The sequence below is a fragment of the Acinonyx jubatus genome, chromosome C2 (assembly GCF_027475565.1).
Source record: "Acinonyx jubatus isolate Ajub_Pintada_27869175 chromosome C2, VMU_Ajub_asm_v1.0, whole genome shotgun sequence".
Lineage (NCBI taxonomy): Eukaryota > Metazoa > Chordata > Mammalia > Carnivora > Felidae > Acinonyx > Acinonyx jubatus.
The window spans coordinates 98,983,366-98,999,635 of record NC_069384.1 but is presented as its reverse complement, the minus strand read 5'-3'; the positions used below and the strand labels follow the sequence as shown (position 1 = coordinate 98,999,635).

Here is a 16,270-nt window from a genome sequence, read left to right as displayed (position 1 = left end):
AGAGATAAACATGCTATAACTTACAAGGGTAGACCCATAAGAGTAGTGGCAGACCTACCTACTGAAATTTGGCAGGCGAGAAAAAAATGGCAGGAAATCTTCAGTGCGATGAATAGAAAAAATAGACAACCAAAAATTCTTTATCTAGCAAGTCTGTCATTCAGAATAGAAAGAGCGATAAAGGATTCCCCAAACAAAAACTGAAGGAATTCATCACCACTAAACCAGCCCTACAAGAGATCCTAAGGGGGATTCTGCGAGTGAAATGTTGCAAGGACCACAAAGTACCAGAGACAGCACTACAAGCATGAAACCTACAGATATCACAATGACTCTAAACCCATATCTTTCTATAATAACACTGAATGTAAATGGACTAAATGCACCAACCAAAAGACACAGGGTATCAGAATGGATAAAAAAACAAGACCCATCTATTTGCTGTCTACAAGAGACTCATCTTAGACCTGAGGACACCTTCAGATTGAAAGTAAGGGGACGGAGAACTATCTATCATGCTACTGGAAGTCAAAAGAAAGCTGGAGTAGCCATACTTATGTCAGACCAACTAGACTTTAAATTAAAGGCTGTAACAAGAAAAGAAGGGCATTATATAATAATTACAGGGTCTATCCATCAGGAAGAGCTAACAATTATAAATGTCTATGCACTGAATACAGGAGCCCCCAAATACATAAAACAATCACAAACATAAGCAACCATATTGATAAGAATGTGGCAATTGCAGGGGACTTTAATACCCCACTGACAACAATGGATAGATCATCCGGACACAGGATCAATAAAGAAACAAGGGCCCTCAATGATACATTGGATCAGATGGACTTGTCAGATATATTTAGAACTCTGCATCCCAAAGGAACAGAATATACTTTCTTCTCAAGTGCACATGGAACATTCTCTGAGATAGCTCACATACTGGGTCACAAAACAGCCCTTCATAAGTACAAAAGAATTGAGATCATACCATGCACAATTTCAGACCACAATGCTATGAAACTTAAAATCAACCACAGGAAACAAAGTCTGGAAAACCTCCAAAAGCATGGAGGCTAAAGAACACCCTACTAAAGAATTAATGCATCAACCAGGAAATTAGAGAATAAATTAAAAAATATGTGGAAACAAATGAAAATGAAAATACAACAATCCAAATGCTTTGGGATGCAGCAAAGGCAGTCCTGAGAGGAAAATACATTGCAATCCAGGCTTATCTCAAGAAACAAGAAAAATCCCAAATACAAAATCTAACAGGACACCTAAAGGAAATAGAAGCAGAACAGCAAAAACACCCCAAACCCAGCAGAAGAAGAGAAATAATAAAGATCAGAGCAGAGATAAATAATACAGAATCTAAACAAACTGTAGAGCAGATCAATGAAACCAAGAGTTGGTTTTTTGAAAAAATAAACAAAATTGGTAAGCCTTTAGCCAGGCTTCTCAAAAGGAAAAGGGAGAGGACCCAAATAGATAAAATCATGAATTAAAATGGAGTTATTACAACTAATGCCTCAGAAATACACAATTATAAGGGAATACTATGAAAAACTATATGCCAACAAACTGGACAACCTGGAAGAAATGGACAAATTCCTAAGCACCCACACACTCCCAAAACTCAAATAGGAAGAAATAGAAAACTTGAACAGACCCACAACCAGCAAAGAAATTGAATCAGATATCAAAAATCTCCCAACAAATAAGAGTCCAGGACCAGACGGATTCCCTGGGGAATTCTACCAGACATTTAAAGCAGAGATAATACCCATCATTCTCAAGCTTCTCTATTTTGGAAAATAGAAAGGGAAGGGAAACTTCCAGACTCGTTGTATGAAGCCAGCATTACTCTGATTCCTAAACCAGACAGAGACCCAGCAAAAAAAAAGAGAACTACAGGCCAATATCCATGATGAATATAGATGCAAAAATTCTCAATAAGATACTAGCAAATCGAATTCAAGAGCATATAAAAAGAATTATTCACCATGATCACGTGGGATTCATCCCTGTAGGGCTGGTTCAACATTTGCAAATCAATCAATGCGATACATCACATTAATAAAAGAAAAGAACCATATGATCCTGTCAATCAATGCAGAAAAAGCATTTGACAAAATTCAGCATCTTTCTTAATAAAAACCCTCAAGAAGGTCGGGATAGAAGGAACATACTTAAACATCATAAAAGCCATTTATGAAAAGCCCACAGCTAATATCATCCTCAATGGGGAAAACCTGAGAGCTTTCCCCCTGAGATCAGGAACACAACAGGATGTCCACTCTTACCACTGTTGTTTAACATACTGTTGGAAGTTCTAGCATCAGCAATCAGACAACAAAAGAAAATCAAAGGCATCGGAATTGGCAAAGATGAAGTCAAGCTTTCACTTTCTGCAGATGACATGATATTATACATGGAAAACCTGATAGACTCCACCAAAAGTCTTCTAGAACTGATACATGAATTCAGCAAAGTTGCAGGACACAAAATCAATGTACAGAAATCAGTTGAATTCTACACACTAATAATGAAGCAACAGAAAGACAAAGAAACTTATCCCATTCACAATTGCACCAAAAATCATAAAATACCTAGGAATAAACCTAACCAAAGATGTAAAAGATCTGTATGCTGAAAACTATAGAAAGCTTATGAAGGAAATTGAAGAAGATACAAAGAAATGGAAAAACATTCCATGCTTATAGATTGGAAGAATAAATACTGTGTAAATGTCAATACTACCAAAAGCTATCTACACATTCAATGCAATCCCAATCAAAATTGCACCAGCATTCTTCTTGAAGCTAGAAAAAGCAATCCTAAAATTTGTATGGAACCACAAAAGACCCTGAATAGCCAAAGTAATTTTGAAGAAGACCAAAACAGGAGGCATCAAAATCCCAGACTTTAGGCTCTACCACAAAGCTGTAATTATCAAGATAGCATGGTATTGGCACAAAAACAGACACACAGACCAGTGGAATAGAATAGAGACTCCAGAATTGGACCCACAAAAGTATGGCCAACTAATATTTGACAAAGCCGGAAAGAATATCCAATAGAAAAAAGACAGTCTCTTTAACAAATAGTGCTGGGAGACATGCAACATGCAAAAGAATGACACTAGACCACTTTCTTACACCATTCACAAAAATAAACTCAAAATGGATAAAGGACCTGAATGTGAGACAGGAAACCGTCAAAACCCTAGAGGAGAAAGCAGGAAAAAAACCTCTCTGACCTCAGCCACAGCAATTTCTTACTTGACCCATCTCCAAAGGCAAGGGAATTAAAAGCAAAGATGAACTATTGGGACCTCATGAAGATAAAAAGCTTCTGCACTGCAAAGGAAACAATCAACAAAACTAAAAGGCAACCGACGGAATGGGAAAAGATATTTGCAAATGACATATCAGACAAAGGGCTAGTATCCAAAATCTGTAAAGAACTCACCAAACTCCACACACGAAAAACAAATAACGCATTGAAGAAATGGGCAGAAAACGTGAGTAGACACTTCTCTAAAGAAGACATCCAGATGGCCAATAGGCACATGAAAAGATGCTCAATGTCACTCCTCATCAGGGAAATACAAATTAAAACCACACTGAGATACCACCTCATGCCAGTCAGAGTGGCTAAAATGAACAAAGCAGGAGACAATAGATGCTGGCGAGGATGTGGAGAAACGAGAACCCTTCTTGCACTGTTGGTGGGAATGCAAACTGGTGCAGACTCTCTGGAAAACAGTGTGGAGGTTCCTTAAAAAATTAAAAATAGATCTATCTTATGACCCAGCAATAGCACTGCTAGGAATTTACTCAAGGGATACAGGAGTGCTGATGGATCGGGGCACTTGTACCCTAATGTTTATAGCAGCACTTTCTATAATAGCCGAATTATGGAAAGAGCCTAAATGTCCATCAACTGATGAATGGATAAAGAAATTGTGGTTTATATGCACAATGGAATACTACTTGGCAATGAGAAAGAATGAAATATGGCCTTTTGTAGCAACATGGATGGAACTGGAGAGTGCTATGCTAAGTGAAATAAGTCATACAGAGAAAGGCAGATACCATATGATTTCACTCTTATGTGGATCCTGAGAAACTTAACAGAAGACCGTGGGGGAGGGGAAGGGAAAAAAAAGAGAAGGAGAGAGCCAAACCATAAAAGACTCTTAAAAACTGAGAATAAACTGAAGGTTGATGGGGGGTGGGAGGGAGGGGAGGGTGGGTGATGGGTATTGAGGAGGTCACCTGTTGGGATAAGCCCTGGGTGTTGTATGGAAACCAATTTGACAATAAATTTCATATTTAAAAAATAAAATAAAAATAAATAAGATTTTATACTAAAGAATATAACTTTATATTAGTCACATGCAACAAACATATACTTGCCCATGTGCAACAAAACATGTATAACGGCACAAATAGTACCATTATCTAAAATTATTCATTTTTTATAAGAATCACAAAAATGCTGACAACAGATAGGCTATATGTTTGGAATTAAGTTTCCACATCAGATGTTTCACAGTATAATCCTTGTGAGTCTATTATTATATTAAAGTTACTTACAGTTTCATAATCATACCAAGTAGCATTAGGGATATATGCACTCACTGTATCTGCTCCCTAAAATAAAACAAGATAATTTATATGTGTTTTCATTTGTTTACTTTTATCAGAAAAGCATTATACCCAATATTTCTATGTTTTTCATTTGTTTACTTTAATTTGTTTACTTTTATCAGAAAACTTTATACCAAATATTAAGTTGGGTTTTATTTTTTTTATTTAAAAAACAATTTTTTAAGGTGTATTTATTATTGAAAGACAGACACAGCTTGAGCAGGGGCGGGGTAGAGAGAGGGGGAGACACAGAATCAGACATAGGCCTAGGCTCTGAGCTGTCAGCACAGAGCCCAACGTGGGGCTCAAAGTCACAAACTGCGAAATCATGACATGGGCTGAAGTCGGTCGCTTAACCAACTGAGCCACCCAGGTGCCCCTAAGTTGGGTTTTAATAGTCAAGAAAAAAACTTCCTTTGTATTGTTACATTCCCATATTTGTTATAAATAATAATCAACAGACTCTTTTATTAGTTTTATATAATATAATAATTTAAAACACACCAAAAGCAAAGTTGAAATTAATTTAAGTAGCAATTGAAAAAAACAATGCACACTTGCATTTGTACTGTCATAATCTACATGGTAATTGCAAATGTGTACACATTAATTTTTGTATATTTCCATGAGCATATAGACTTTTAAATGATAGATAAAACCAAATATCTCACTCCACTACATTTTCAATATGGTCATATGATCAGCTGACTTTCAAGAACCTCTTTATCTAAAAGTTAGCAAAATTTCAATGTCTATGTATAGTTAAATGAGAGTTCATTGTTATTGCTATGGATTTGATTTTGATTCCATAAATAAAGTTGTCTTCTTAAGAAGAATACTAATTTTATATAATTTTATTTCCACAGTTACACATTATATATTTGAAAAGCATAAATCTACTTATCATTTTTATTATTTTTAGCATTTCTTCTACATTTTAGAATTCAATTCAACATTTATCAGGTTGAATCAGTCTACTGAGTAACATTTATTACCAAGTTGTTTTTTGTTTTTTATAATTTAGTGTGGATTTGGTTATAAAGTTTTCCTTTAAAAGCAATAAATGTATTAGAGTTGTAAAACTTACCTCTTTCAAGACTGGAGTAATAAGTAATGAGGGGCCCCATAAGAATTGAGTGTCCTCAGTCCAGGTATTCATATCCTCATAAAACCTAAGAATAATGACAATTTGCTACATAATGACATGTTTACAATATAAAGGTAAAGAAATAAGTTATCCATATTCCTTCTTGGGTTTATCATTTCAGTCTTTTCCCGGGAATTATTATTAGCTTTAATTTTCACTTGTTTGACCTGTCATTTTGAATCTATGGTTCTTATATCTTTATGGTTCATCTGACACTCAAGAAAGAAGGGAGGAAGGAAGGAAGGAAGGAAGGAAGGAGGAAGGAAGGAAGGAAGGAAGGAAGGAAGGAAGGAAGGGAGAGGGGGAAGAAAGGAGGGAAGGTGGGAGGAAATTAGTTCATCTGGGCTCAAAAAAATCTATGATACATGATAAGGTTATCTGTTATCTGTAATAAACAACTATTCTGTTTAATTCATTTTCCCCTCTAAGATAGGTTTGTAAAGTACCAGAAATCTTTCATACACGACTTTCTTCCTTTAAAATTTTTCGTTAAAAAATTCCTGTTTTGATATGGATTCTAAAGTCATTTCTTGAGGAAAGGTCCTGCTTTGCTCAAAATATACAAAGGCAAACACAATTCATTGCTCTGTGACTATACTGTACTCTTGATCTATATACTCAGATGATTTTGACAATACATAATAAGTTTTCAATAACTGCATATTTAATATTACTAATATAATTTACCCAATATATTTTCTATATATTTTTTCTTTTAAGATCTATTTAATTCCTACATTTCTAACTTAATCTTGTCCAATTCATTAAATTAACCATATTTATTTACTAATGTTATTCCACAGTTCATCAAATGATTTATATGAATATAAAAAAAGCAGAAATCCATTTGACATCTTGATTAATCTCCATTAATTTTTCAATATATGTCTCATATAATTTGAAAAAATTAAAATTCTTGAACGTAGTACTCACTCATGAAGAACTGGCCGTGCTACTGTTTCTCCAAATTTATGGGCTTTGTAAAACAGAGTATATAGGAAAGGTAATAAGGTATAGCGAATATTCAAATAGTGCCTTGATGAATTAACCAAAAGAGAATTCTGTCCAAAAAATGCTGGATCCTGATGCTATGGAATAAAAAGGAAATTGACATTAAAAATGCTAAAATGTGAATGAAAATTAAAGAGAAGCATTTAAGCTATTTTTGAAATGCAAATTATATACATTTTAGTTTGTGTATGAAAATTTGAAATTGTTCCTCTTTCATCATCAAAGTATATAAGTATTTTTAGTTTTTATATTTTTATTTGGATATGTTTTAATTAAACTTTGTTTTAAACTGGGCATTTTTCCTTTTTATATATTAGAGATGAAAAGATATTTTAACGAAGAATTTTCACCTATATTATTTGTGGTAGACTGCATTATTGGCTCCAATTTTCATGCTCCCTGTACCTCCAACCTTTGCTGTATAACTCTGAAATCCCTACCAATAAAATGGAGTGTATTTCCCATCAAGTGCACTTGACTTTGTGCTCAGCTAAGTGACATACTTTGGCCAATGGAGTTTTAGTAACATGCGACCCATTCATGTAAAGGCTTGAAATGTGCTTGCCTGAGGACTTACTGCCTTGTGCCTTGTCCTTGCCATTAGGAAAAAAAGCCCAGGTAGTCTACTGGCCCAGAGATACAGGGAACAGAGCAGCTTGGCCAGCTCTTGTAGCTGAAGGACAGCTTGTAACCTGAAGGACAGCTTTCCTGCTAAGCCCACGCTAGATCAGTGGACTCTCTTAGTCTAGGTGCAGTGATATGAGCAAACCTGCTTAGATCTCCTGTTATGGGTAGCAAAATTATACTGAGGGCACCAGCTGCTGCCTCCCTTGATTCACCATCATGTTTACTCTGAAGACATTTCCCTTTGGCTGCTCCCAGCTAATCAATGAGCATGGTGGGAGTACTATTCAGGCCCATTCATAGAAAACACAGGACATTTCCAAGGTCATCTTTGCACTGAGGACTTACCACTGCGCTGAGTGGAAACTTCCTTAGAATTGGGCTGCAGTGTGTGACTCTCTTTAAAAACCCGCTTTCCTTGCCTTCATCGTCACCAGATTCAGACCCCAATTGTGATGTGAAGGCTCTCTCTCTTTATTTTCTCCTCTCCCTCCCCTTTATCCTTCACAAGTTTTTCACTAATAAATCTCTATCATGTCTGTCTCAGCATCTGCTTTTTGGGGTCAGAAATTAACACACAGTGTAATATAATTCATATCAGTATTCCCCATGAGCACAAATTTCTTGAAAGCATGTCTCAGAAGATTAGGTAATGACTAATCTCCAATTTATACCTCTTACTTTTGTTCTGTCATGCCTTCTTCCAGGCTGAGCTCTGAGTGGTTGTCCCTCTTCTCAAACAGAATTAAAGCCCTATGTGTAACTAGTGTGTAAACAATGAATCATTTCTTAACATGCACTTAATTGACTTAATAGTCTCACCTAATTTTCCCAGTTTCTCTGAGAAATATGTTTCTGAGAGCCCAGAGCATGCTGAATTCACAGGGCTGGTACTTCAGTATGTCCTTATATATCAACTCCCACCAGTTCAGATACATATGGTAAGTGTTAGTTTTATTTTTTCCCAAGCTGTCATTCCAGTTTTACTTATTATGGAAAGACTCTGGACTCAAACTACTTTTACAGTGTCTTGAACTTTTTGTGTTTCTTTAATGAAACAAAAACTGTAAATCCTTAATATTACCTTGTATTTTTTATGAAAGAAAAATTACCTGGAAATTACATTGTTGGAATCCAAGAATCTAGACTCAAAACCCTTTGGCTTTAATTTTAAGTATTAAGTTATTTTAAGTTAAAGTGATCTAATTTCCTTGTATATGCTTTATGCTTAAATAAGGTATTTATGTTGTGACCCCATTACATTTCACGATTCCTTTATTTGACCATTTTTTAAATATACAAAATATTTATAGGCCTTGAGAAGGGAACTTCTAACTCCTCTTTAAAAATTATGCTACAAACTTTCAGCCCCTTTCTTCTACAGATATAAATTTAAGTACATTGCTAAAACTAGAATAAGGTTTTATTTCAAAACATGGAGAAGAAAAGGAATTTACCTCATATATATCACCATTATGGTTCCTGGAAAATGGATAAAAGGCCCCAAGTTGCATCCACCTCCTGCAAAGCTCTTCTGTGGTATTAACCACAAATCCACAGATGTCCGCTCCAACCTAAATAACAAATATATCTATCATTCATAGTGTAAAGAGTCTCAAATTTGCCTAGGGCATCACATTTTATGCCTCAACAGATTAACCTGCATTACTTACAATCTTTATTTTACTGTCTTCATATATTCTTCCTTAACTTAGTTTTTTATTTTCCATTTTTGCTATTTATTTGCCTCTAATTGCATCATTTTACACTTTTTTTCACTCTTTATACACTATTAGTCTCATGTATTTATTTTCTCCTTTGATCTAATCATTGTTAATCTATAGTGTGAATTTATATTATTAAAATGTGTTATTTCTTAATCCAAAACTCCCCTCCCATGATCTGATTTTTTCCATTTATAATATATTACTGTAATAGTAAAATAGTAAAAAAAATGGTGTCTAACATGTAGCCATTAAAATTTCATTTCTCTTCCTTTAAGGACCCTCCAGGAAAAACTCTTATCCTTAATTTAGTATGTTTACATTTATTTAAATGTTTACAGCCATTTCTTTATTTTTCTAAATAGTATGTAAATATCCATAAACAAAATATAGTATTTTTTACATGTTTATTAACTTTATATAAATGGCAGACTGTACGAATGACATTGCATTTCATTTTTTTCTCAAGGTACTATTGTTGTGAGATTCACTTACGTTAATGTGGCTCTAGTTTTCTATCATATGGGATCTCATGACTATGAAAAATGTTCCTATCAAACTTATTTGTAGGCTTTTTTGTGAGTAATATTCTATGGAAATATATATATATATATATATATATATATATATATATATACATACACACACACATATATATTTACCTTTACTCTATGGTATTATATATACGTTTATATATACAAATATTTTCAAGATTATTTCTCTGGTTTATTGGAAATGCACATTGTTTAATCAAAACCAGCTGTAACCATTAGTAAGCACATTCACAGTACATGAAAATTTCCTTTGTTCCATTTCTTGTCAATTCCTGTTATATTTCGACTTTTAATTTTTGCCACCTATATATATGATATGTAAACCTCACTAAAATTTTAACTTGTATTTCTCTGATTACTATGGAAGTTGGGAACTTTTTCATATTCTTACTGAGTCCACATTGGTTTCTCTTCCTACAGAATTACCTGTTTACAACCTTTGCTAATTTTTCCATTGTTTTACCTTCTACAAATTTACAGTAGGTAGTTTAAATTGAGTATTAGTCATTTATTGACTATATGAATTGAAAATGTCATTTTAACTTTTAAAATAGTCTTTTAATGAACAAAAGTTTTTATTTTGTTACAGTAAAATTTATATTTCTTTATTATTTGTGCCTTCTGTGATTTGTTTAGGAAATTATACCTCTAACCCAACATCACAGTTACTCATATGTTTTTCTAATATGTTTAAAGTTTACTTTTCTTTTTAAAAAAATTTTTTTTAACATTTATTTATTTTTGAGACAGAGAGAGACAGAGCATGAACGGGGGAGGGTCAGAGAGAGGGAGGCACAGAATCAGAAGCAGGCTCCAGGCTCTGAGACATCAGCCCAGAGCCCAACGCAGGGCTCGAACTCACGGACCGCGAGATCGTGACCTGAGCTGAAGTCGGACACTTAACCAACTGAACCACCCAGGCGCCTCTAAAGTTTACTTTTCATACATAGCTCTTTAATCTATCTGGGATTGATTTTTGTGTGAAGTGTAAGTCATGGACCCATTTTATTTTATTATGAATAAATGATACTTCACATATGAATATTTGATACTTTCCTCACTGATTTATAGTGATAGTGCAATCAGTTAATGCATTTCATTAATGCATGAGCCTATTCCATATTATGCCGCATTATTCTCTTTGAATATACAGAGTCAAGAATTGTGCTATATTACTGTTTTATTGGATAGGGTGAATCCTTGTGCTCTTTTCTACTTCTTTACATTGTATTGTCTCCCACATGAAGTTTAAAAAATCTTTTATGTTCCCCAAACTCACTTTATAGTTTAAATTGGAATATCACTAATGATGGATAATAGTTTGGGGAGAATGTATATTTCTAATATATTAAGCTTTATTATCTATGAACATGGCATGTATTTAATTTAGCTACTTAAAATTTTCTCAAAACTATCCTACATTTACTTTTAATATTTACTCCTGGTTAACTGTGTATTAATTACTTGCTATAATAAATTAACACTTTATCTTAAAATACATTGTAACATTGCTTATTTCTTTCAACCTTTTTTAGACAAAATTTGCCAAAAATCTATTTTATTCAAATTTCCAAAGTCATCTTTGTAATTTCATTTTATTAATTTTTCTCTAGAAACTTTGCTTCCCTGCATTAATGTCTTCTCTTATTTTCATTCCTTACTTCTTTCTTTAGGTTTATTCTACTTTGTTTTTTCCATTTTCTTAATTAATGCACTTTACTCATTAATATTCAGCCTTTTTTGTTTTTAATCTAAGCAGTTAAGGCTGTAAGTTTTCCTCTAAAACAAATTTAGTTGACAACTTATAGTTTTGATATTAAGTATAATTGCTAGTACTCAGTTCTAAGGATTTATTCCCCACCTGTTTCCATTCAGTTTGTTTTTTCACTCATGAATCATTTTAAAATGCGTTTTTTAATTTCCCAAGTCAAGACTCTTGAGTGTGTGTGTGTGTGTGCGCGCGCGCGCACGCACGTGTTTGATTTTTGTTGTTATTTGGTTGGGTTTTTTTTTAATATGAAATTTATTGTCAAATTGGTTTCCATACAACACCCAGTGCTCATCTCAATAGGTGCCCTCCTCAGTACCCATCACCCACCCACCCCTCCCTACACCGCCCATCAACCCTCAAATTGTTGTCAGTTTTTAAGAGTCTCTTATGGTTTGGCTCCCTCCCTCCCTAACTTTTTTTTTTTCCTTCCCCTCCCCCATGGTCTTCTGTCACGTTTCTCAGGTTTTCATTTTGTTTTGTGCATATGAAAGAAAGAACAAATGAACCACTATAATTTCCTAACACATTTTACATTATTTTTTTATGTAGTGGCTCTCTTTAATGTTCAATTATCAACACTGCATACATTTTTTATTTGATATAGAGACTGATTAGATTCTAAATATCCAGAGTTGCCTGGAACAAATTTTCTCTGCTTTTAAAATTTGAGACTTCTCTCTGTCTTTATTTTTTATCTTTTATTTTTTTCTTTTAAATACAGGAAACAGCTTTATTGGTTTTTATCTTAAACTGACAATCTAGTATTTAAAGATATTTAGACTTTTGACATTTATCTTTATTACCACTATATTTGGATTTTTCCCTACCATCTTATCTGGGGCTTTATTTACTTTATAAAAGCTTTTCCTTTGCTTTGTTTATATTGATATTTGTTTCATGTATTATTTTGAGTTCCTTGAATTTTATTTATTCCTATTTCTCATTCTAATGGCTAGAATGTTATAGATACCACCTATATTCTTTTTTTTTTCATAAATTCCCTAAGAATAAAGATTGGATTTTTCTGTAACGTACATTTAATCATTTTATTGAAGATTATTAAGATCGCATTAGAAAATTAAAAGTCATGCACAGCTAATATAAATGACACTGTATGAAATTGCTTACCAATGGCATTCCAAATAAATTGAACTCTAGCATTCCTGTGATAGACCACTCCATTTGCTCCCATGAAGCAGTGTTGTCCCCTAACCAGTGTGCAGCATAGCTTCCAGACCCAGCAAAAGTTGAGCGGGTGAGAATGAAGCTTCTCTTATTAGGGAAAACTTTCTCTATGGCTCTAAAAGTAAAAGCAAATGAATAAATCAGATTTATTTTTAAATAACTTTTTATTGACCTTTTGTACCAATTTTGTATTAATCTACCAATGTTTACTAAAAAACATTCCAATCAGGGAAAGGAAATCAGACTTTGATTTCCTTTACCAAATTAAATAAACATACTTTTTGTATCCACTCAACACTTGTTTTTAAAATATATGGTTTAAACTCACTGAAATCCTTTTTTAACCTGAAATGTCGTAATCTGAACTTGAACTGTCTACAAAGTTTTGAGATGCAATGATGCTAATGATATATTAATGTTTGTATTTTCAAATATTAGCACGCAATGTTGGGATGAAAGTTACATATTTGAGAGGCATTTTATTTTGTTTGTATCTAAAAGTTTACTATCCACAACTACTAGCATTATTTATCTCACCTCTATTTGGTACCTGAGTATTATTGATATTTTTTTCTATAAATAGGAAATATTCAGGAAAGATACAAAGTTTGATTTAGTATATAAAATTATCCAGACTACCTTAGTAAAAAGATATAATGGTATTCTCAGGTGGTTTTTCTATATTAATATCTTTATAACATTGAACTATAGTGTTGCTATTTCCTTCTAGAATTTATTTATTTATACACTTCAATATATAAATGCTCTACTGAGTTTAAAAAGTGAAGTAATCAAACTCTATGAAGATAATGTATAAGAGTTGAGATACCATGGTATGTTTTGGGACTAGACAAATGTAGGTGTGTCTTTAAATTAAATCATATTTATTTAATTATGAAAAAGATTAAAAAATTATTGAGGTCGGGATCTGGGTTTTATTGACTATTGCATTGTAGGTTCTTATATAATACTTGAGAAAGAATAGGCAATCAGGGTAAGATTATCCCCTTCCTTTGTTTTGTAACTTGTTATTTTTTTGCATCCAAGTACACACAACATTAGAAAGTTACTTTGTGAGATACTACATAGAAAACTACATTTTAATTGAAACCCTTGATTTTAAAAAGACCTACTCTAGAAGCACCACTCTCTCAGGCCAATTGTGTAGTTCATGCTTAGAACATAATTATATTCAGAGATAGCAAAGTGAATCAAAATTTTGAAGTGTACTTTAAATCTATGAATTAAAAAAGGACCACAGTTAAATACATACACCACATAGTTCTTGATGAACTAAGTTCCAAATTCATGAAGATTAGTAGAAGTACTGACACCATGAAAATACTATCTTTCTTACTCTTGCTCTTTTCCAACTATATTAGTGTATTACAACATATTTCTAGACAATAAGTATGAAAGAGGTTTCTGAATGAAACTGCACTTACTTCTCTGTGGCTATAGCCATGCTGTATCCATAGAGGCTGTGAACATCATACTGTTTCCCCCAGTACTGCACAGCATCCATGCAAATTGTTTTGGAATACATGAGTTTGTCAAGAATATCTTAGAAAAAATATGTAAGAAATGTTTCTTAAGAGAGAGTTTCCATTTTAAGCTTCATAATCCTTATGTACACAATATATATGTACACATATATATACCTATTTGTATTATACGTCACACAAATATATATACCCCTTTAACGCTTTCTAGGTTAGTTTATTTAAATATAATTTAATTTTATATATGTACATCTGTTACACAATTACAAACCATCTAAATCCCTGATTTTCAGGTTTTTTATTGTGCTTCAACTTACAGGCTTATGTGGTGTTGCAATAATTACTGTCATCTTCAGATGTACTTATTGCTGTCTATTCTCCCCTAGGAGCAAATCTTTCTTTGGTTGTATTTTTTACCCACTTTTAATGGTGAAAAACTTATTTTTTAGAATATGTGACAGGTAACTATTCCCATTAGGTTCATTCTAAAAACTGCACAAATTACTGCATAAGGCTCGTGGAAAGAAGTTGATCATTTAAATTATAATTTCAAACAAATTGTGTTTCTTTTCATTAATTATTTGATCATGGGCAGTTTATCAGTAATAAAGAGAAATCAATAATCTTTCCCAAAATTTAAAATCATTCTTCTTTTCTTAAGCATAAAAATTTTAGCCCAAAAGTAACACAAAAACAGACAAAAACACATTGATTTCAGGGACTCAAAATTTTATCAAGGTTTGTGATATAGAAATATATGCTAGAATTTACCAGGAAAATTATTCTTAGTTAATGGTAAGTAAATAACCAAATAAAATTTACCAGGAGTAAAAGGTGGATAATTCAGTTTATTGTCATTGCATCCTTTTTTTGAACCTTGAACAAAACTGGAAACTTCATTCATGTCCTAAATGGATATAACATGAAGAACAGCAGATTTTAAGTGATAACAGAGGTAACTTGTATGGGATTCAGGGATTGTATATAACAAAAATGTATTTAACTTACCTAGTTTTAATTATACCTATAAAATATTAATAACATTACAAGTATTAAGCAACTGTCTTTTCCAAGTAGTTGTATCAATTTTCTCAAGGTGAGTCCACCATTGTGCCACACTTCTGGCACATTCATTTATGCACCATCGTTTGCTCATCTTACCTGACATTTATCTAGTTTCTGTGATGTGCACTGCCAGCCGCGAGGCACAGCATGTTTTGTATAGCCCTTCATTCCTACACTCTCATGAGAGAGTGAAAGTGAAAATAGGTAAATAGCATTTTAGCATTAAATGAAAATAGTTATGACCTTACTTAACCCCTTGAACAGTCTCAGGGAACCCTAGGGCAGCTGGACCACATTATAAGAACCAGTGACCTAAACATCTCTTGGAGGCAGAATTGTGGGGATGTGTTTATAGATTTTTTGCCGTGTAAACGTAAGCCGCGATAGTATCTTGCCACATACTAGTTTGTGACCATTACTTTAAAAAAATAAAGGCTTTGAACTAAAAAGATAATATATATAAAATTATATATCACACTACACATGCTCAAAAAATAATCTATTTCTTTTTCCTTCTCTGTTAATTGCATTGTAGGACTTCCACACATTTTTGAAGCTTATTTCCCACATGTCTATAATATGCAGTCTCTGCTCTCACAAAGACTTCATGCTCGGTCAAGTCCCTTGTTACTATTGTTTTTCTTCAGAAGGAATAAATTTTCTTTATTACTCTTTTTTTCTTCCATACACATCATGCCCAGATGGAATCAATGTGAAACATTAAAGTTGCAAAATAAATTTTTCATCATTAAAAGGTAAATGTTTTCATTTCCCAAATATTTTCTCTTTAAAAAAGTTTTTAATGTTTATTTTATTTCATGTTTTTTTTTTTTTTGAGAGAGAGAGAGACAGAGAGACAGAGCATGAGTGGGAGAGGGGCAGAGAGAGGGAGACACAGAATCTGAAGCAGGGTCCAGGCTCTGAGCTGTCAGCACAGAGCCTGATACGGGGCTTGAACTAACTAACGGAACTGAGTCATGACATCATGAGCCTAGATGAAGTTGGACACTTAATCGACTGAGCCACCCA

General features: G+C 33.3%; 1 protein-coding gene across 5 annotated transcripts in view; it reads right to left on the bottom strand.

The window, feature by feature from the left end:
- The window catches only part of SI (sucrase-isomaltase), a 153,973-nt gene that overhangs the window by 58,889 nt on the left and 78,814 nt on the right, over positions 1 to 16,270 (bottom strand). For all 5 annotated transcript variants that reach the window (XM_015085747.3, XM_053221242.1, XM_053221244.1 and 2 more), the window contains 7 exons: positions 14,999 to 15,083; positions 14,120 to 14,237; positions 12,618 to 12,789; positions 8,898 to 9,014; positions 6,739 to 6,893; positions 5,746 to 5,830; positions 4,605 to 4,661 (listed from right to left, as the gene is read on the bottom strand). In XM_015085747.3, coding sequence (XP_014941233.3) covers positions 4,605 to 4,661; positions 5,746 to 5,830; positions 6,739 to 6,893; positions 8,898 to 9,014; positions 12,618 to 12,789; positions 14,120 to 14,237; positions 14,999 to 15,083 — 789 coding nt within the window. The remainder of the gene's footprint in view (positions 1 to 4,604; positions 4,662 to 5,745; positions 5,831 to 6,738; positions 6,894 to 8,897; positions 9,015 to 12,617; positions 12,790 to 14,119; positions 14,238 to 14,998; positions 15,084 to 16,270) is intronic.